The sequence below is a fragment of the Cajanus cajan genome, chromosome 6 (assembly GCF_000230855.2).
Source record: "Cajanus cajan strain Asha chromosome 6, NIPB_CcT2T_4, whole genome shotgun sequence".
In the NCBI taxonomy this organism is placed as follows: Eukaryota; Viridiplantae; Streptophyta; class Magnoliopsida; order Fabales; family Fabaceae; genus Cajanus; species Cajanus cajan.
The window spans coordinates 50,611,231-50,633,633 of NC_138522.1; the positions used below are offsets into that span (position 1 = coordinate 50,611,231).

General features: G+C 35.6%; 1 protein-coding gene across 1 annotated transcript; it reads right to left on the bottom strand.

Annotated features, from left to right (window-relative positions):
- Positions 1 to 8,648: 8,648 nt before the first annotated feature.
- On the bottom strand, positions 8,649 to 9,776 carry LOC109793812 (uncharacterized). Its single transcript, XM_020353286.2, has one exon. The coding sequence runs from the start codon at positions 9,774 to 9,776 to the stop codon at positions 8,649 to 8,651; it is 1,128 nt and encodes a 375-aa protein (XP_020208875.2).
- Positions 9,777 to 22,403: the final 12,627 nt, after the last annotated feature.

Below are 22,403 nucleotides of genomic sequence, written 5' to 3' on the forward strand. Positions count from 1 at the left end.
TTAAATTTTAATATAAAATAAACGCTTGTTTTTTTAATAAACATAAAATCTCGTGACAAAAACATATGATATTGTGCATCTACAAACAATATATAATTTTAAATTAACTCTTTATAATAATTAGTGTTTTATGTTGGACAAGTTTGTGAGGGTCTTTGGTCAGATGTCTAGTTGACCTTGAAGAGAAGAAATATATAGGTTTCTTCTAAGAATTGAGTTTTATAAACTCAACTTCTCAGAAATCTTATAGAGAGAGTAGAGTGAGAAACACCAGAATTCTAAAACTTCTTATTTCTTCTATATTTTTTTGGAGGCGTGAGAGGTTTCTTTGATCTTTGGTGTAGTGATTCAAGCATTCAAAGGCTAAGAATATGAGTTTGGGTGGTTGTGGAGCTTGTGGAATCTTAGAGTTCTTCCTTCTCCTTTTCTTTGATTTCGGTTAACTCGAAGTTGAGGTAAGAGAAGTTAGGTCTGTTTTGTTTGTGATGTGTGGGTTATGCTTGAATTGAATATGAAGAATGTATGTGAGTATGTTGGCGAGCTACATGATTTTGGTTAAGAATGTTGAACTTGAATGGGTTGGGTTCATGAAGGTGAAATCGGGTGATTCAGTTGATTTGTGGTTGCATGTTATTTTTTATCTCAAAATTGACTTGTGGGTTCATGATGTGTGGGTTATGCTTAGAGTGGTTGATGGAAACTTGTTTGGAGAATCCGGATTGATGTGAATCCTCTTCAAGTTCCTCCCTAGATCTTCGGCTCCTTGATTCTTCCTAAGCTTTGCTAAGGTCTCCAATGGAGGAGGAGACCTTAGAACCACCACGGTTTGATGGAGAACTCTCCCAAGAGGCGCCACTCCTTGATGAAGAGATAAGCCTCTTCAATTCTCACCACACTCTTCTAGTGAAGGGATAAGAGAATTGGATGAATATCAAAGAGGTTTAGGGACTTTTAGAAGAGATAAATCTGAACAATATTTCAGAAATGAAATCTCAATACATCCAAAAGTGTCTTACAATGAAAGGATTACAAGTATATAGGAGTAGGAAGCTTAGAGAGCAAGCTAGCCTTAACCATGGTTCACTAGGAACCATGGTAAGGTCTAGCTAATCCGTCCAAGGTCAAGAGGCTTGAAGTGCAAGCTTCTCACTTAGCTTGCTTGGTAAGCTAGCTAAGGAGAAGCTTGTGCTTCAAGCTTCCAAGCTTGAGAAGCACCAAGCTATTTGGCCAAGTGTGAACACATCTAGGTGGGCGGCTCTTTGGACTTAATTTACTCCAACCGGTTTTGAAATTGATAATTTGGTTTATTTAGGTTCATCCAATGTGAATGGAATCTAGCTAAATCAAATCTATGAAAAATTAGGAGTAAAATGAGTCGAATATGTAAATTTTAGCCTAGGACCACCTCTTGGCTAAATTGCTAGTAACACTCTCTAGCTTGCTAATGGCACTCTCTAGCTTGCTAATGCCACTCCCAATCCTACTACTAGAAAACTAACAAAAGAGTGTATTTCTAGGTTAGGTTAAATGGAGTCAAAGTGCCCAAGTAACCTACCCTAGAAACAATATACAATAGCTACTAAAAGGAAATAAAGTGCCTCTCAAATACAAAGGCAAAAATACACCTATACAAGTATCTACTATATACAAGGTACAAGAAATTAACTATACAAGAATGTACAATGGAGACTCCTTTAGATCATCATTCACCCTTCTTAGTCTTACCTCTTCCAAAGGGATCCTTGGGGATTAGATTTCCATCAGTGGTGCTCGGGTACACCATTGTTGGAAAATCGTCATCGAGTAGGTGTTTCTCTTGGAGAAGATTTTGAGGTGTGTTGAGTCTCTTCCATGTCCTTAGTTAGTGGTTGAGTAAGATAGGAGGTTGAGGGCCACAATCCTTAACCAAGTACCTAAAAAGATTGTGTGGTTCCTTAAGGATAATCAGTAGGTGAATTCCATATGTGATTTGGTAATGCATGTTAAGGTCGTGTGGTAAACCTATACTCAGTTGTATTATTCTTAAAAATGGAACCAAATTTTCCTAGTGTACGTGACAAAACTTGAGAAACCAGAAGAAGGATTACTATCCCATTTTGTTGTGATTGAACTGGCACTTCGAGCACAAAAATGATTGGGTTGGTTCAGTAGGATGGCATCACTTAGATTGTTCATGTTGTTAGAAGATTTCCACAGGTGAATGCGTGACAACGTATTATGTGAGGTGTGTGTATATGATGTTTATTGTGATGTGTTCATATGCATTGTTGGATGTCTTGTTTGACATGATTTGGATGAGATATATATTAGCTTCGAAGTGTTTAACTTTCATATATGTTTTTTGTATGATGTTGTATGATAAAAAATTATTTTCCATGCTTATATGTTTTTGAACTCTATCTTACCTTTTGTTTCCATATGGTTTGGATTGTAATGATATGTTGTATGATAGCTGATTTAGGGTTTAGGGTTTAGGGTTTAGACCCTTTTTGTCAGTGTTGGTACTACTTTATGAATCTTGTATAAGCATACTTGACCAATACTAGATTATATAGTTTACCTTGAAATTATTGTGTATATATATATATATATATATATATATATATATATATATATATATATATATATATATATATATGTGTGTGTGTGTGTGTGTGTGTGTGATTTATATTAGTACAATGGTTATAATTTTATATTCATATTATATGTACGTCCATATATTTGTGAGTTATATTTTTATAATCCTAATATATTAGTTTTCGTTGTTAATAGTGGTTCCACATAATGTAATGATCATGGTGGATTATTACAAAACACAAATTAATATCTTATGCAAAAATATTTTTATGAGGTTTTCTTCAACGAGGATTTTTAAGATTTTTTTTAACTTTATATTTAATTCAGTTTTTAATTATCATAATTATTAATAAATTAAATTTTAATATTTTAAAATAATTTATCAATAAATTAAAATAATTTTATGCCACAATATAACTTATTTATCATAATTCTAACACATATATATATATATATATATATATATATATATATATATATATATATATATATATATATATATATATATATATATATAACATTCAACTTGTACATTGCATGCATTAAAATACTAGTAACATTACAAAAAAAATGTGATTTTTGACGGATATTTTTTAAACGTTGGTTATGGGTGTCAGAAAACTCAATTACTTTGTGGCAACCACAAAATACATTTAAATTTTGCTTTATTCAACACGATTTTAAATCGCCACAAAATTATGTTTTTTTACTTTACATTTTTTGATGGGTTTACACCAACAAAAAATTCCTTAAAATGTCTATTTTTGACTAAAAATACATTCAAAAATCATAACATCAAGAACATGAGAAATTTACTCAATTCATAACAACAAGAAATTCAGAAAATCAAACAAAATCTCATGCCGTATAAAATCCATCAAAATTCATACAAAGGTCTAAAAAAATACGAGATCACATAATTCAAAAAATAGATATGTAAGGCTACAACCTCACCAAAGAGATTATGCAGATTTAAACTACATTCTACTTAAGTGTATTTCACATTATAGGTCATTTGAAGAACACAAAAGCAGACATCAATAAAAATTTTATTTAAATTTCATATACCTAGAATGTGGCTTTTGCTTAATCATGTCATTGCAATGTTATTAGTCAAGCTCATAGTCTTCCTCTAACAAATATAGTCCAACATAACATTCAAACAAAACTAGAACAAAAAAATTAGTAGAAAAACCCACTAACCTTGGCGTGCACCAGTGGATTTTTGCGACCGAAACAAATATTTTTTCATCATATCTCACTAGTGGATTTTGAATTTCAAATTAATTTTCATCGTTTCTCTTGCGTGCGGGTCTTGTAAAAAATGAATTTCAATGCATGCGAATTTTGAAAGAAATGAATTTCACATGTGGGTTTGGAAAAATGAGTTTCAATTTGATATTAGGATTAATTTCTTAACAAAAGAGATTATTTTTTATTTTCTTTTAAATTGATTTTATTAATTTTTTATTTTATTTTATTAATTTAATAAAAGAATTCCTTCAATCACGTGAAAGACACATATAATAAATAAAAGAAAATTAATAAAAGTTGAAAGACACATATAATAAATAAAAGAAAATTAATAAAAGTTATTGAACATTCTGACAATTTAAAATCATCAGAAAATGTCAACACTTATAAAAGTTTTTTTTTTTGGTAAAGAATGAAAACTAAAACAACAGACAACTCAAGACATAGAGTCTCTTCCTAACGGTAACAGGATAAAATCAGGAGGACTCCTCCAAAATACATTGGAACCTATGTTCCGTACACCCCAATGAGCAAGCGTATGAGCTACTGAATTCATGTCTCTAGGGATATGACTTATGTAAACTCCCCAGTCCCTAGCTATCATGCACTTAATACGACGAATAACATTATAGTGCTTATGCAGATGATCCCTATCCATTGACCGGTCTTGAAATAGCGTAACTGCTCCTAGGCAATCACATTCGCAACTCACCTTCCGAAACCCACCTTCCCAACAAAACGCTAAGCCCTCCTCCAAGGCCAATAGCTCAGCACGTAAAGCATCACCATGTCGAACTCCCCGCGAGAAGCCTCCCCGCCACATACCTGCCGAATCTCGAATTACTCCACCCATCCCCATAGCAGAATTCTCACTCACCCAACTCCCGTCCGTGTTTTGTTTGACCCACGGATGCTCCGGAGGCCTCCAAAGTGATTGCTCCACCCATAAACGCCTTTTAGCGTTGTACACACTATTCTCCACCGTAGACATTATCACCTTCCAACGGACCGCCGAGATCGTCCAAAGCTCGCCGTTAAACAGCATGTTATTCCTAACCCGCCAGACCCACCACAAGGTAATGGAGAGCTTAATAGCATCCGTATGCAGAATAATCCCCTTCAGCCACTGGAAATAATCCATTACAGAGAAAGACCAGCCCACACTGACCCCACCAGACATCAACACCTCCCTCGAATACGGGCAATGTAAAATAGTCTCGTGAGGGCAAGAGCAACGCGAACACGCACCAGACTCGACCAACCTCCTATCAGCCCGAACCTGATTCGTTGGAAGGGCTGAATGAAAGCATTGCCACAGGAAGAACTTAACCTTCTCAGGGAGCATTAACTTCCAAAGCTTCCTCCAAACTTCATCTCCTTCTATTGACAAACCTGTAGTCAGGAAACGATATCCAGACGCCGCTGTATAGCATCCCGAGCTATCACCCCTCCAAGCAAAATGATCCAGCCCCAAAGAGGAGTTGGAGACAGTCAACCGTTGGACCGAGTGAATCAGTTCCGCCAGGATAGCAGTATACAAGGAAGTGAAGTCCCAATGGTCGCTAACCCAGCAGTCTGCGACCGTTCTGTTAGTATCTGCAATATGAACAAAAGGAACTCTCCCGCACCAAAGCCTAGTACCTGACCAGTCCGTGTACCAAAGGGATGAGGCACCCGAACCTAGTTGAGGCTCGAATCCCTCACGAAGGGAAGGAAGGGCCTTAATAAGACTTGACCAGGTTGGAGACGCACCCCGCCTATTTTGCGCACACAGGATAGAGTCTCCATGTAGGTATATACTGCTGAGGATATGAACGCAAGGCTTCTGTGGAGCCGTAAGCAGATCCCAAATTAACTTTCCAAGGAGTGATACATTCACCCTTCGCGCCTCCCTAACCCCCAGGCCACCAAACTTCATGGGTTGAGTAACAACATCCCAACTCACTAGGGACCAAAACCGTGTATTGTCGGATTTTGCCCAGAGCATACGGCGACAAGCCTGATCAATTCTATTGCACACTACTTGAGGAAGCCACAATGTCTGCATGCTATAAACTGGAATAGAGGAGATAGTGGACTTTACTAGACACAACTTACCGGCCTTATTAAGAAGCTTGGACTTCCAAGCCGCAAATCTACCCTAGATCTTATCCATCACATCATAAAAATCTACGCACCTCGGCTGACCATGAGTCATGGGAACCCCCAAGTACTTCCCGATCGGAGTTGTGTGGCCAATCCCCAACAATCCCTCCAACGTATCAATCCTCCTCTGAGAAACCCTTCTAGAGCTCACGAACTTAGACTTAGTCAAATTGACTTTCAAGCCTGATGAGTGCGAGAACTCCTCCAAGATTAACGCCACCAAATGAGCCTGGCCCTCGGAAGCTTGACAAAACAGTAAAATGTCATCCGCAAAGAGAAGGTGTGAAAGAAGTAACCCCCCAGGGGAAAGCTGAATCGGTTTCCACTGACCCCCCTGGAGCATCTCAGATATCCGAAGGGCTAGCCGTTCCATGCAGAAAACAAACAGGTACGGAGATAATGGGTCACCCTGTCGAAGGCCACGAGACGGAGCAAAGGACGGTAATGTGCTTCCATTCCAAAGGAGTGAAATTGTCGAATTCTTCAACCCCCACATGATGAGTTGGATAGTGACTGGGGGGAACCCAAACTGCACCAGCGTAGACTCCAAAAAATCCCACCTGACCCTGTCATATGCCTTTTCAAGGTCAATCTTTAACGCCAATGACCCCTCACCTGAGCCTTCCTTCCGTACGAAATGGAAGGCTTCTTGAGCAATAATACTATGGTCACGAGTCCCCCTCCCAGGGATAAAACTGCCCTGGAAAGGACCAATGACCTCCTGCAGGAAGGGTCTAAGACGAGCCACCAGCACTTTAGAAATAACCTTCCAGGCCACATTACATAAGCTTATAGGACGAAATTCTTTAAGACTAACCGGATGGTCCACCTTCGGGATTAACACCATTTGAGTCTCCAATAGTGATACTTCCGAGAACCCGAGCCGAAAAGCATCTTTCACTGTACGCCATAGCTCATCACCCACAATAGGCCAATATTGCTTGAAAAAGAATGGTTGAAACCCATCCGGCCCTGGTGCCTTGTACGACTTCATGCTCATCACCGCCCAGCGAACCTCCTCCTTCGTGACTGGGGCAATTAAGGCAGATTGGGCCTCAACTCCCAGGCCAGGTGGAACCCCAATATGCATGTCTAGAGATTCTTGGTCATTGTTGATCGAGAAAAGATCTGTATAGAACCGGACTGCCTCAGTTTTCAATACCACAGGATCCGTGTGCCAAGACCCATCAGGTAGAAACAACCCCTGTATCTTGTTCCTCCTTCTCCTCGCAAGAGTTTGAGCATGGAAGAAGGACGTATTACGGTCCCCAAACCTCACCCACTTCTCTCTAGATTTCTGAAACCATAAAAACTCCTCCTGAAGACAAGTTTCGTCTAACTCCACTTGAATGCCCTTTTCTAACCGCGACAGACTCTCTGACTCCCCTATCTCGAGTTGTAATTGTACCCCTCTGAGTCGTCGTTGCAGAGCCTTTTTTCTAGTAATGATATTCCCAAACACCTCGTGATTAAACTTGATGGCATCCACACGAACAACTTGTAATCCACTAGCAAGGGTCGGAGTGCTCCGGCACCACGCCTCCCTAACAACTCGCTCAAAATCTTTATGGGTGGCCCATGCAGCTTGGAACCGAAAGGGTCGATCATGAGAATTGTCCCTTGAGCCTTCCCGCCGCAGTAGGAGAGGGCAATGATCAGAATAGACCCTGCACAGATTCTCAACATATGCTTTCGGAAACATTGCTTGCCATGCAACATTACACACTGCACGATCCAACCGCTTAGCCAGCACAACCCCACGTTGATTACGATACCACGTAAAACGGAGACCCTTAGCCCCCATGTCAAGAAGATTACAATCATTCAAAACCTCCATAAACTTTGAAGCCCTTGATACCGAGAAACGACCGCCCCTACACTCCGTTGACAGCATAATTTCATTGAAGTCCCAAAGCACTAGCCATGGCAACGTAATCCGACCCCCCAACTCCCGAAGATGAGCCCAAACCTGCTGTCTGAGGTCCACCCGAGGATTAGCATATACGGCCGTACACACCCGGCTCTTACTTCCTTCAACAACCTTAAACGAGATAGCCTGAGGGTGAAAGGCAAACTCAGAGATGTTAGCAGAGCATGATCCCGCCATCTGAACCCAAATACCTCCGGAATGCCCAGTAGCCTCCACGCTATAACACAACTGATAGTCCATCTTTCTCCAAAAGGATTCCACCGAAGAAAACTGTCAATGAGTTTCCAAAACAATAAAAAAAGACGGGTGGTGGAGCCTTACCAACTCCGAGACCCTCCTTTTACCTTTGGCATTAATAGCCCTCTAATGTTCCAACTCAAAATGTTAAAATTTGTAGACATTAATAATAGCAATACACAGCAGATACTCAAACCATCATGGTCTCCGATGGCTGGTCGTATTGCATGATATCCTCCGCCCCCGGAATCTCTCGTACGGTATCCTCGGAATCATTGTGTACGTTGGTTGTGCACCCCGTTTGAAGCACACTGGATTCCGTACACTACCTTCCCTCTTGCACAAGGCGTGGGTCACCGAGATGAGGGCTGTTTTGCTGTCGTCGGTCCTTAAGAGCGCTCAAAGCTGCTGACGCAGGATCACTAGCTGGAATGGACCGTGGTTGGGCACTTAATTCCCCCCCTCTGCTCCGTTTCTTCCTATCGAGTGTGGGTCCCATACAATTCTAATTCGTAAGCACCCCGTGGCCCCCATCAGGAACTAATGAGCCCAATGCATGGCCCTGTTCACGTGGGGACTCTCTCACCGCATGTGCGCTTTTTAAACCTGCACGTGTTTCCGCCAAATTGTGGACGCCCCTCTTCGAGTAAATTGGCACATTATGATGCTGCTCCGTGATTACCTCACTCCCATTATGAGAGGAAGATCTGCCCTTGCTCAACGGTTTCCCGAGATTCGATTTCCAATTCCTTCGTTTCACAATCAACCAATCACCATGCGGTTCAGGCGCGAGTGCCCCTCTAACACACGGAACAGATTGCTCACCTGTTGGAGCAGCAGAACCTTCACCATGCAGTGGATCCCTTGGCGGCTGCTCCGAATTTCCCTTCTCACCCATGCCAGTTACCATTGACTCAGACCTAATGGCATGCGGGCAATTCCGTAGAACATGCCCATAGCATCCACACGAGGAGCACAACAAATGTAGTCCCTCATATTCCACATTATACCCCACACCATTGAGGAAAAATATTCCTACGACTGGTTCCTCCAAATTAATCTCGACACAGACCCGTGCAAACCTACCCCGAGTCATGTTCAGGGTATTAAGATCCACCTTGACTGGTTTCCCTATGGCTGAGGCAATAGTTAAGAGAACACTCTCATCATAGAACATAACTCCGAGACCTGGAAACCGGATCCAGACGAGAGTACTGTCGTCCTTTGTTGCTGACGCTACGAACTCCGGGGACCATGGTCTCACAATCAGATAGTGGTCGAAGAGCATCCACGGGCCCCCATGCATGACCCGATCCCTATCTGCTTCCAGATCAAACTTCACCATGAAATAACCATTTGACACGTCCAACAGCTCGAACCCTCCTTGAACCTTCCACAAAGTAGACAGTCGGTCCCGCAAGGTTAAGAACCCCACCTCTCTCCCTAGCAGCTTGATCACTAGACACTGTTCCCATGGTTTACACAACTGTTTAAGGGTGGGCGCCGTAATGCTAAATTTGGGTAGCAACCGATCTCCACCCTCAAATTCCAACGTCATCACCCCCTCCTTAATAAGATCTCGAACAGCCGGCCGCGTAGCCGGAGCACCCAGTACCTTCTCCTTAAAGGTCATTGTCTGATTCATCTTAAACGCCCCCATCCGACGGTTCCGACGGTGGTTGGCTCCCCATAGGCATGCCCCAAATCCTCTCCATAACACTTATAAGAGTTAATATTACTTATACAAATATAACATTTTTTTCAATTTATGGAGACCACAAAAAAAATTATTAATAATTACCTATTTTTTTAATATAATAATTAGCATTAGAGACAATATTATTATATTTAATTTTAAATCTTTATTACATATACAAATGTTTCAGGCCAACCATTATAATATCGTAAATAAAATTAGTTTTTGACCGAGTTGGCTCATAAATATACCTAACAAGAAAGAAAAGTCTCAAATGTAAATGAATCATTTTGTACGATACCAATAAATCTTAACTCGTAAGATACTGGCATGGTTTCTTTTTACAACGTGTTTTCACGCTTGATTGGTGATGTTGGATGTGGCAATTTAATTGCATAACTTATTATTTTTTTAAGAGTACTTGCATTACTTAAACAGTAAGAATAAAGAAAAGAAACTCTTTCTTTATTTTCATTTTGCACGTGACACACGTGCTTCATTTTGTCATCTCATAAATAATTCATCCACTGATTATGAATAATGCTTGCATGATTCTCGTGTAGCAATTTTTTTTTTTTAATAAATTTTTTAGGTAAAATTATGAATTAAACAGTTCTTAATTATTTTTTACATGATATATAATTAATTAATATTGAATTTTTTATAAATTAGTTTTAAATATATATAATATAATTATAACAACTCGTTATGATCTTTATACTTATCAGAATCAATTATTAGTAGTAGAAAAACATACACACTTAAGATCAATATAATAACATCACTTGGATTTATGTACATACACATGTTTAGTAAGTTATGCTCTACAAAAAATTTCAACGATCTAACCGTTAAATTTAAAATTTTTAATGCATAGATCAAGTTCGTAATTTTTTTTAAAATTTTGAAAATCATTTGATACTTCATTTCATTAATTTAAATTGACAAATAATCATAAAATATTTTATAGGTTGATTTGAATTAATGAAACAAGGTATCAATTACTTTATAAATTTTAAAAAAATTTACAGACTTGATCTATGCATTAAAAATTTTAAATTTAACAGTTAGATCATTAAAATTTGATGTAGAACATGAGTTATTGAATAAAGTAAGTTTAGGTAAACTTACTACCTAGACTTATTCCTAAAGTAAATGGATCTATCATCTCGCTCTCTCTCTCTCTCTCTCTCTCTCTCTCTCTATATATATATATATATATATATATATATATATATATATATATATATATATAAGTGTAAATCACGATGAAAATAAAACAACAAAACAAAATATATATAAGTAGGGTAATCCATAATTGTGAAATAAAAATCCTAATAGTTGTCAGTCAAACAACATTTATACACTGGTTACACCAAAGTAACCCGACAAAATTAGTAACAACCCATCCACTCGTATAGCCTCACAAAAGTCCTAACTTGCCTCCAACTAACCTTATATCATGCTCTCATGTAAACATAATCATTACAGTCTAATCACCAAAAAAACATGCAAGAGTAAGCTAGATTTTAAAAGAATAAACATATAACAAGTATAAAAATGAAAACATCTATACTAGTCACAAACACCAACATGTAGACCAACAATAAAGCTCCCTATAGTCTACAACATACCAACACAACAATACACCTCAACATGACAACCAATACCTTACAAAGGTAAACAACAATTTCATCCACACACAAACAACCATGACATTCAACCATATAATCAACAACCATATTACACTACATCATATGCATGCATTTTAACTAATGCGTGCTCACATATTCACCTATGAAGGTTTCCTATAATAGGGTGAACAATCTAAGCGACTTGGTCCCACCAAACCAATATGGCCTTTTTTCATGTACCACTGTGTATTTTATATGTTGAAATTTAATTATATTTGATATATAATAAAATTTTCAAATTGTTGTTTTAGAACTCTAGGTCAAGAGACCTTGAAGAGTTAAGTTGTCTTTGAGATAGTCTGAGACAAAGTTAAGTTGGTTTAGTGATAGGAGGGATATATAAGGTTTTCCTTAAGACAAGAACCTCATAAGTTCAAGTTTTAAGAAATCTTTGAGAAAAGTTAGAGAGAAGCTCTCTAAAACCTAAGTCTTTCTTCTTCCTTTTTCCACTGAAAACCTTTTCATTTTTCCTTCTTACAACTGATCTGCTTGGTTAAGTTGAAAATGCAAGGTGCCCATAGCTGAGAATCTTAGCCAATGGAAGTCATATGGTGACTCAGAGTTATTCATTTTCCTCATTCTTCTTTTGCACTCAGAGTTAATTTAAGAGACGCTTTGTGAATTGAATTGTGGTTGTATAATTGTTGTTTATGCTACCTATATTCATTATGGCATGATTAGAGTGGTGAGAATTATGATGAGTCGTCTAAGTGTATTTGGAGAAGTGCTCTTGAAAGTCTTCTTGAGTGATTTTGATTTTAGATGGTTGCATATGTTGTTTTGAGTTGCTTTGGTGTTGTTTATGGTGTATACATGTATTGGCTGGTTGGATTGTAGGCGTTGAGACATTTGGTGGTTCTACTATGTGCATAAACGAGCATCGCATTGAGCACGCCTTCATTGTGCCAAACATGATTCAAATTAAAGGGTTTTTTGCTTTGATCATGCTGGGTATGAGATTAGTAGTGTCGGGTGTGGATAAAGAGTCCTTTAACTTAGTTACATTGAATGTGGGATAAGAGGTGTCGAGCATAATAATTTGAGATTCCATGACTTGACGACGTTGAGCCCTAAAGGTGTGGTGCCCAATATGATCAAGTTAGTGGATTACTACCTAAATGGGCACATTTTGAGTAACGTTGGGCATGCATTAGGTAAAAATTCTCTAGCTGAGTAAGGTTGGACATGGATTTTGCCATGCCAAGCATGAGAGACTCAGAGGTTCTCTATCTTATCCATGCTAGGTGTAGGTAGATTGATGTCGGACTTGGGTGAGACAGAAAGCCCATCTATCTCGATAGTATCGGGCGCACAAAGATTGGCGTCAGGCGAGATATGTTGAAATGAAGCATGATATTCTAAGTTGTTTTCATGTTGAAGTATGATAAATAATGATGTTGTATAGTTGTATGATGCTATAGTTGAATTAGTTGTTAAGCTATTAGGCATGTGGTGAAGTTACATGTTTTTTGTTGAGATACATAAAAAATAAACGAGAGTAAAATATCTCATTGTATGGATATATATTGTGGTGCTCCTAGAGCCTAGTTGAAACCCTTTAGTAAGTAAGTTATCTTTTAAATTGGTCTTTGTTTTTAAGTTGTCTCCTCTGGATTTTATGTGGTATTCGCATGTAGACAAGGTTGATGCATGCACATATAAAGCGACCAACTGAGTAAAGTATAAGGTCAAAGACATCCCTAATTGAGTATTGAAATGGTGTAGTATACGAAGATTAATTGGTGGACTACTTCCATGGAAGGCTTAGTGTTGCAAGCTAATGTTATGGTAGGTTCATACCAAAGTTGTTCTACCATGATAGTAGTACTAGACTTCCTATTTTAAGTGATGAAACTTGATAAATCAAATTAAGTTGTTAAATACTTTCTTTGCAAGACCTAAAGTTGTTTATACTTTATTGGATGCGATAAGTCAAACATTATGATTTAATATAATCTAATCACTTAAACTACTCACCTATGTTATAAGAGATCTATGGATGATGACAAGTTAGTTGCTTATTGTTGTGTGTGTTGATTATGTTGTTATGTTGAAGTTATTAAGATGTGTTGTGGTGTTGTAAAGTTACATGAGATGTTGAATAGGTTGTTTATATTTTAGTTGTAAGATGATGTTGTATATGTATATTGTTTATGTTTCACAAGCTTACCCTTTCTTTTCCTTATGGTTCAAACTACAATGATCATACTTTGTATAGGAGCATGATACGATTAGTGGGTGCCTGGATGGTGTAGGGGGTGAGTCTTATTAACGATGATCTTTTGTTGATGTTGCTTTAATGTAGTATGGTTGATGTATAAATGTTTGATCAATGATTAAGAGTTATTTTTGTGTACAATTATGCAGTCCTTGTAAATTATATATGTATACAAGGTATGTATGTCACCCCATAAGGATATTTGTTATTTTCAATTGTTTATTTGTTGCCCTATACATGTTAGATTGAATGATTGGATATATAATTGTTGCATGATAACCCTCATATGTATGTTATTTAATTTTTTTTTGTTGCATAATGATTGAATTATATTAACTATAGTGACTATTTTACACTTGGATCAATAGTCAAATTAAGATACTAATATTTAACAACATGATTTCTTAAATGTCATCGCTTAAATAATATACTAAAAAAATGATACTATTTGGAAAATACATTATTTATTAAGACAAAAAAAGTTATTTTCATTAACATATAATTGTTTAAAAATATTAAATATGATGTGTGATGAAGTTGAAGATATAATCATTCTTAAAATATATTAGGAGAAGAGATTCGTTTAATTCAGAAATAAGTTTACCTTTACTTATTATGTTCAATAATTCATGTTCTACATTAAGTTTTAATAATCTAACCATTTTATTTAAAGTTCTTAATGTATAAATTAAATATGCAAATTTTTTAAAAATTTAAAAATTATTTGATACTTCATTTTATTAATTTAAATTGACGGATAATCATAAAATTATTTTATACGTTGATTTGAATTAATGAAAAGAAGTATAAAATAATTTTTAAATTTTAAAAAAAGATTATAGATTTAATCTATATATTAAAAACTTTAAATTAAATGATTAAATTATTAAAATATAATATAAACAAGTCATTGAATAAAGTAAATTTATGTAAATTTACTTATGAACTAAATGAATCTCTTATCATATATTAGATCTAATTTATTAAACATTTCAAAACCTTAAGTCAAGTTGGTCACTCCTAACCGTATATGATCGGTTTAAGTTTAAAATATAATAAAATAGAAATCGATCATATTTAATTAGGTTACTTTGGTTTAAAGTTTTACATTTGTTTCGATCAATTTGAATGAAATCAATCCGATTAATATTTTGATCGATTTCATTCGGCTCATCATGTTATGATAAAAAATAAATTAATAGTATAGATTTTTAATTTCACTTATTATTTATTTTATACTAATTAATGCCAAGTAAAAAATAGTTCTTACTTTTTAATGACTGATTATTTATTTTATTTAACATTTAATTTTTCTGTAATTATCTCTTTAGATATAATATTAGTTTATTTATCCAAAACTTAATAAAAAAAATAATATGACTATTTATTTATGTCATTTATAGTTCAACAACATTTTCTTTTTTATATTATTATCGAGTTTTACATTAACAGATCTTTCGCTTTTAAAAAAATTAATATTAACACATCATTTTATAAATTTAATTATCTGTATAAATATCCAATTTGTTAGATTTATTAAATAATGCGATAACATGTCGTTAAATGTAAATATGATTACATGTACCCAAAAAAATACATAAATATGATTTTTACACATGCATTGATATTAGTTTTTTTTAATATAGTCTTATATTTTGTTAGGAGGTACATATGACTGGATCTACAAGGAGGGAGTCGAATTCCCTCATCTAACATAACTCGTTAATTTATTAATATTGTATACTGATAAAAAAAATCATTTTTTTTATCAATGCATGGATTAGTTCATTTTGATTTTATTTTTAATGAGATTAGAAAATATACAACGAATGCATGTTTTTTTTTTTTTTTTTTTTTCTAATGATCGATAAAAAATAATGTAGAAAACACGTATTAGACAACTGGAACTATTTTGCAATAGTGAGTTCACATGGTTAGTGTTATTTGATCTCTTTAAGTAAAAAAAATGTAAAGTAAAAATATATATTGAAAGATAGATTAAGCCGTATATATTTAAAGATGGCTGTGGCTTGCTTTATTTATTTGAGAGTTAGAGAAGGAGTTGGGTGTTGGTTTAGAAAGTACCCAAATACTTAAAGTTAGTGTATATATTCAGTATATGGAGTAACGTATATTTTGAGTGTTTATGATATTTTTGCCATGAGTTAGATATAATCGAGTTAGTAAATGAGTATTAAAGAGGTAATGGTTACGTTGAATTTTTGTTATTTTTAGAAAAAAAAGTGTTTTTAAATAAGTGTTTTAAAAAAATGGATAAGAGTTGTTTCTTTAAAAAAATCATAAAATTGCTTCATTTAGAAAAAAAAAATCAAACTAACACATAAAAAATAAAAAATAAAGTTATTTTATTTCAAAAAATGCTTTTATAAGAAAAAAAAAAGATTAAGTAAGTAGACCCAATATTGAAGAATGTGAACGCATATAATAGACAGATATTCTAATAATTTCAAGTGAATAGACATAATATTCTTAAATTTAGGTATACAACCTACAACCCTTTTAGATGTAGGATATAAATACTTTTGAGAATTTGTCAATTAAAGATAAATTATATTTTTTATTAGAAATTTTTTTAAAAATATTTCTAAGCTTTTTATTTTAATAAACTTTTATTAAATGATATTCACAACCTTAGATTAGTGAGGATAATTAATTTTAAAAAAATTATAATCATATATATATATATATATATATATAAAGAATAAAATAGAAATATTTTAAATAATCATTGGTAGGTTCAATATTTAAAATTAGAGGATGTAAAATATAATAGTTTTAAATATATACAAATATTTTAATTAAAGTGAAGGGGTGTATCTATATATTTTCACTATAATATAAGTCTACCACTCCTTGGATGATCTTTGGCCTAATATTAATTTTGATCATTTCGACTTAATTTAGTGTTTAGGTGAATTAGTTTGTTAAACTTTAATATATGATTCGAGATACATAATAACTTAATAAAATGATGTATCAAATAATTTTTTAATAAAAATTAATATATATATAAATAAATAAATGATGAATCAATTGAAAATATTTATTAATATAAGAACAATTAATAATTATGTTTAGATTAAAATAAATATTTTAAATTAAAAAATTACAAACAAAACTACCATAAATCACTATTTCTATTGCTACTTTTGCCACAGTCACTCCTATTGCTACCTATTACATATGTTGGTAAAATATTATTAATTTTATAATATCATTTTTAATTTAATTTTGATAACTTAAATATTGATATATTATAAAAGTAAGAATGATGTATATTAAATTTATTTATATTTTTATGCAACAAAAGCATCTACTATTTTTTTAAAACTTTTTTCATATATAAATTATTATCTACTCTCTAATTTAATTCTGTTTAGTATAATAATTTTTTAATTATTTATATAAAAAGTGTTGAAGATTTCTTATTAATGAGAGAAGGTTATAATAATATATATAAGTAATGATTAATTTTTACTTTTAAAATTAATTTTATAAGATTAAATTAAATTAGACTTATATATTTTTTAAGATAATATCAAAACTTATCTTAACAGTTATTGATTGTTATTAAATTTATCAAACCTTCATTGGACCAGCTACATATATTTAATTTTATATACTTCACACGGTATGTCTAACCTTCAACATAAGCTGATATATTAAAGATCTTAAATTATTAGAAATAAAATCATAATATATAATAATAATAATAATAATAATTTTCACTTCAAAGACCTATTTTATCTAATTTGAAAATAATCATGTGATATACGAAGGACTTTTTAATTATCTATTAAGTGGTGAAAATTAAATAATCAAGTTGTAGAAAGTGAAAAGAGCCGCGCGAAACATATATTTTGGAAGTACGTAGACGTAACATACGTGTGATATTGTAGAATTTGGTGCATTAATTAGGCGGGAATTGATGCGGTACCCTCAAAGATCGAGGGGTTTCAATGCATTTTTCTATGTAAATTCATAAAAAAATTTTAAAAAATTAATTTAATTATAAAATAAATAATTTAAATTATACTTATAAAATAAGAAGTAAGATACAATTATAGAGATTAAAATTATAAGATTTCAATAATATTATAAAATATTAAAAAATAAATAAATAATTTAATAAATAGTAGAAATAAAAAAATTATTAAAATTACAATATAGAAATTCAAAAATTTATGATAAAAAAACAAAAAATATACTTAAAAAATTATTAAAATTAAACTATTTAAATATATAATAATATTATTACAAATAAATTAGAATATATAAAATAAAAATAAAATGACTAAATAATTTAAAATTTGAAAAAATAAAATATCATAAATGACTTAGATGTGAATTTTAAATAATTAAAAAATTATAAATGACTTCAGTTTACACGTAAGTGACATATACCAGTACCATTTCTATAGAAATTCTCTAATTGGACACTAAAATATTGTAGTGACTTGGAAGCAAACATAAAAGGAATATGTTGGTGAAAGCGTAAAGTTCTATTACATACTATTACATTGCGTATGGGACTTGAATTGGGAAACCATTACAAAAACTCTTCGCTCCGCAGTTTATTGCCTTTATTTATGCTTTACACCGTCCAATGCAGCAACCGTCAGTTTCCAACCTAACAAAAATAACGCATAATATATTCTTCTTCTTCTTTTTTTTACTGTATTTTTATAATAACAAATGAATAAGAAAATAAAATCATGTGATTAAATAAGCGACATAATAATGAAAAATAAAAAAAATTATAAAAATATGCAACCTAACGTGGCTAAAAAATAATAGACTTCAAAAGCAGAAATTCAGAGAATGAATGTTTGCCACATTGATGTTATCTATCTCTTGCTGTTCGACAAAACTATAAAACGTGGCTTCAATGCATGGCGACTTGGCTATTGTAGAACCAAACTTATAATCTAAGCTTTTCTTTCGTTACGCTTTTCTTACATATATGCTCCTATTCAATTTTTTTTCCTTTATTAATTGTTATGTTATCGTGTTTGAGAATCAAAAATAAAAGTATACATCTTATCAGCGATTGAAAGATCTTAGTTCAAGACATCCGATCATACAGAAAGGATGCATCCAGTTGTTTATTTTAAGTATAATTAGTAGGGGATTGCTATAGTACTCATAAAAATTAAAAGGTTTTGGTACCGTAAATTATGTGAACAAATAATTTTTTAAAAATAAATTTAAAATAATATAAATTTTAAATTAAAAATTTATATAAAATGAATCAATAAAAAGGTTAATTAAAAAATAATAATTAAAAAGTCAATTTTCATTATAAATTTTATTTATATGTGACAGAATTAAAAAACTAAAAATTAAAAATTATAATAATATTATAAAAACATTAAAATAAAAAATAAAAAAATAAATAATACAACTGAAAAACTAAATTATATTATAAATTCAAAAAATTAAAAAAAAAACTAAAATATATTAACAAAATATTAATATTAAATTATTTAATTATAATGGATGTTATATTAAGATAAAAAATTAAAAAATATAAAAATAATATAAAGATATAAAAAACTTTATAAAGATAAATTATTAAAAATATTAAATTAAAATAATAAAAAGATAAAAATAAGATAAAAATAAATAAACTAAAGTTGAAGATAATCAGTTTGATTACATAAAAATACACAATCCTCATCAACATATTCGATTATATATTATGTTCTTACCGGAAATCTGCTGTAGAGCTGATCCGCCAGGTAAGATCGGTGAGCCTCCTTCACGGGTACGCTGGTGCTCCAAGATGGGGGTGGTACCTGCAAAAGAGACTCCGATGCTCAAGTTAGGGTTTGTATGAGTAGTAGTCTCATATATGTAATGCACGTACCTTGGTGTGATTTAGGGTTGCTTTGGGCCTTGGGCTTGAGATGAAGTGTAACATGATTAGATAACGGATCTCGTCTGGGGCGAGATCCTCGGGGATCAGTTATGATTCACCTACATACCGAGCTGATGTCACGCGGCGCGCGTCCGAGGTCGGCTTGCGTTGTTGTGTCGAGCTTGGAGCTCGGTTACGCAGTACGGTCAGTACACTAGCCCCCCGAGCTCCGAAGACCATAGGTCGAGGAGTTGAGGCCGAGCTTGCTAGGGGGAGATGACCTCTCGCGTACGTTTGCTCGTTGAGGTGACATGTGTCGCGACCGTTCATTTCCCAGGAACGCGTAAGTGGCGTGTCATGGGAAATGACGGTTATGTAATGATGAATTTGCAATTGATTTTGTTGTCAGGCGTGCCCTTGAGTTGACACGTGGCGCGACCGTTTTGAATTTTTGGGAGAACACTTTCTTTTCTCTCACTCGCGCCTCTTTGCCTTCTTCACTTTACTCTTTCTTCAACTTCTTGCGTACGCCGCTTCTCTCGTTTTCATCCATTCTCTGTCTCCGTTTTCTCCGTTTCAGTCACCGTTTCCAGTAACCCCTTCGTTGTTAGGGTTATTTTCTGAAGAGGAGTACCAGGTACTTCCTTTATACTGTCTTCTTTTCTCTTCTTCCCGGTTTTTCTTGTCTTTTCCATGATTGGGGGAGTTGGTACCGGTTCTTCTGCGCCTTCTCGGGGCAAGGCGCGTGGCAAGGCGGTGGCTACCGGGAAGGCTGCCGCCGAAAAGAGGGATCTGCCCTGGGGCCCGGAGCCAGGCATTCCTGGCTACGACTGGGTCAAGAGCGAGATGGCGGGGGTCCAAAGCGTTTTTCGGACCTTTCTAGAGGTCAATAGGATCTCCAGGTCGTGTAGGGTTTGCGACCCTTCTATCTCCCATATGATTCGGCTTGAGCCTTGTCAGGCCGATGAGGGCGTGTATATGGGGAAGCTTACTGACTCTCCCCATTTCTATATGTACCAAAGCTTTTTTAGGGATTTAGGTGTCTGTCTTCCCTTCACTCAGTTCGAGTGAGATTTTTTGAATTTTATCAACGCAACTCCTTGCCAGTTGCATCCCAACAGTTGGGGTTTTTTGAGGGCTTTTCAGGTCCTGTGTGCGGTTCTGGGGATAGAGGTGTCCCTTCGCGTCTTTCTTCATTTTTATCAACTGAAGCTAGGCGCTCCGCCTTATGGTATTTTTTCTTTGAATGGGAGTAGGGATGGGGGTTTGTTTACTCTCTACTCCCAATCATATAAAAACTTCAAACAAGAGTTCTTCCGGGTTGCCCTTGTGGGTATTGACCCCCAGGAGGACGAGGTGTTCCACTTCGACAGCTTGCCGAAATTTCCTTTTTACTGGTGTCCCAAACCGTCTAGTTTTCACGGTTTGGGTAACCTGAAGGTGACGGCCTCGGAGGAAGCCGCCATTGAAAACCTTGTTGCGCTCCCTCGCCCGTTGGATTGCAAGCTCATTCTATCGCTTTTGAATTCGCCTTACAGGGAGAGGGGCCTAGAGAGTGAGTATTTCGTGTTTTGGTGGTTTGCTAGGGCTCGTGTAATTTCCTTTTGTTGATGTGTTCCCGTTTTTGTCTGCAGGCATTATGGGGAAGAACTTGTGGCGCGAGCTTAAGCACCGCTACAACGTTACTGAGCTCGAGGTTCCCGAGCCTCCGGAGGAGGATGTTGCCCCCCTGAAGGTTAGCCGGAAGAGAAAGAGGGGGGGGAAAAGAGGTCGGGGGAACCTCCGTCCCTCCAGGTACCAAGGAGGTGACCTCCAAGGCCGCTGATGCTGATGCGGTGGATCTCACTGAGAGTCCACCGTCTAAAGAGGCTCCCCCAGTGGGGACTGGGGAGGCGGCCCAGGCTGCTGAGCCTACCACGCAGGTCGCCGATGTGAGTGTCGTACTTCCTTATACGTTTCTTCTGTGTTAGACTTTGCTTGGTTTATTGTGGTGATATGGGTTTTCTTGTAGGCCGGGGTGGCCGTCATTGAGGTAGGAGTACGGGCGGCTGAGCAAGTTGCTCGAGTTGTCGAGGTGGTGAGTATTGTTTCTTCGGCTTTTCGTTTTCGTTGCCTTTTATTATGCTTTCTTGTCTTTTGATTTGTGGTCGTTTTTCGCAGGCAGGAAATGCTTCCGGGATGGCGACCTCCGGCGCTGGGCCAGTCGCTCCCGCCGTCGAAGAAGTGGCCCCAGCCACCGAGCGGGCCTCCCATGCTGCTGGGGTAAGCAGTGTTTACTTATTTTTGTGATTCCCCGTATGTCACCTTGTTTATTTTCTGACATGGGGTTGGTTTTCGCAGGCGAGGTCGAAGGTTCCCATTGTGGACTCCCTGGATGCCGAGCAGGGGACGCCGATTTTCGCCTCTGTTGAGGCTCGCGGAGGGGGCCCGAGTTGTGAGGTTCCCCTGTTCACTGCTGCAGCCTCGGCGCCGCCTTCGGGCTCGTCACAGGGGCTTCCCGGAGCCGATACTTGGCCCATTGCTTCGGGAAGGGCCTTTCAAAAGTGCGGCTGGACCACGTGAGTGTCGGCTGACATGGACTCGCTGTGGAGCTCGGGGGTGACCGTTGAGAAGTTCTTCCCTCAAGGTTCTTTGAGCTCCGAGGACCAGGGGCTGATAGAGGAGGTCGGCCTTGAGGATAGTGTCGATGATGCTCAGGTCCTGCTGCAAAGGACTATGGGCATCCTAGGCCACTGGAAACCGAGGTGGGCCCAGCAGTAGGAGGACTTGGC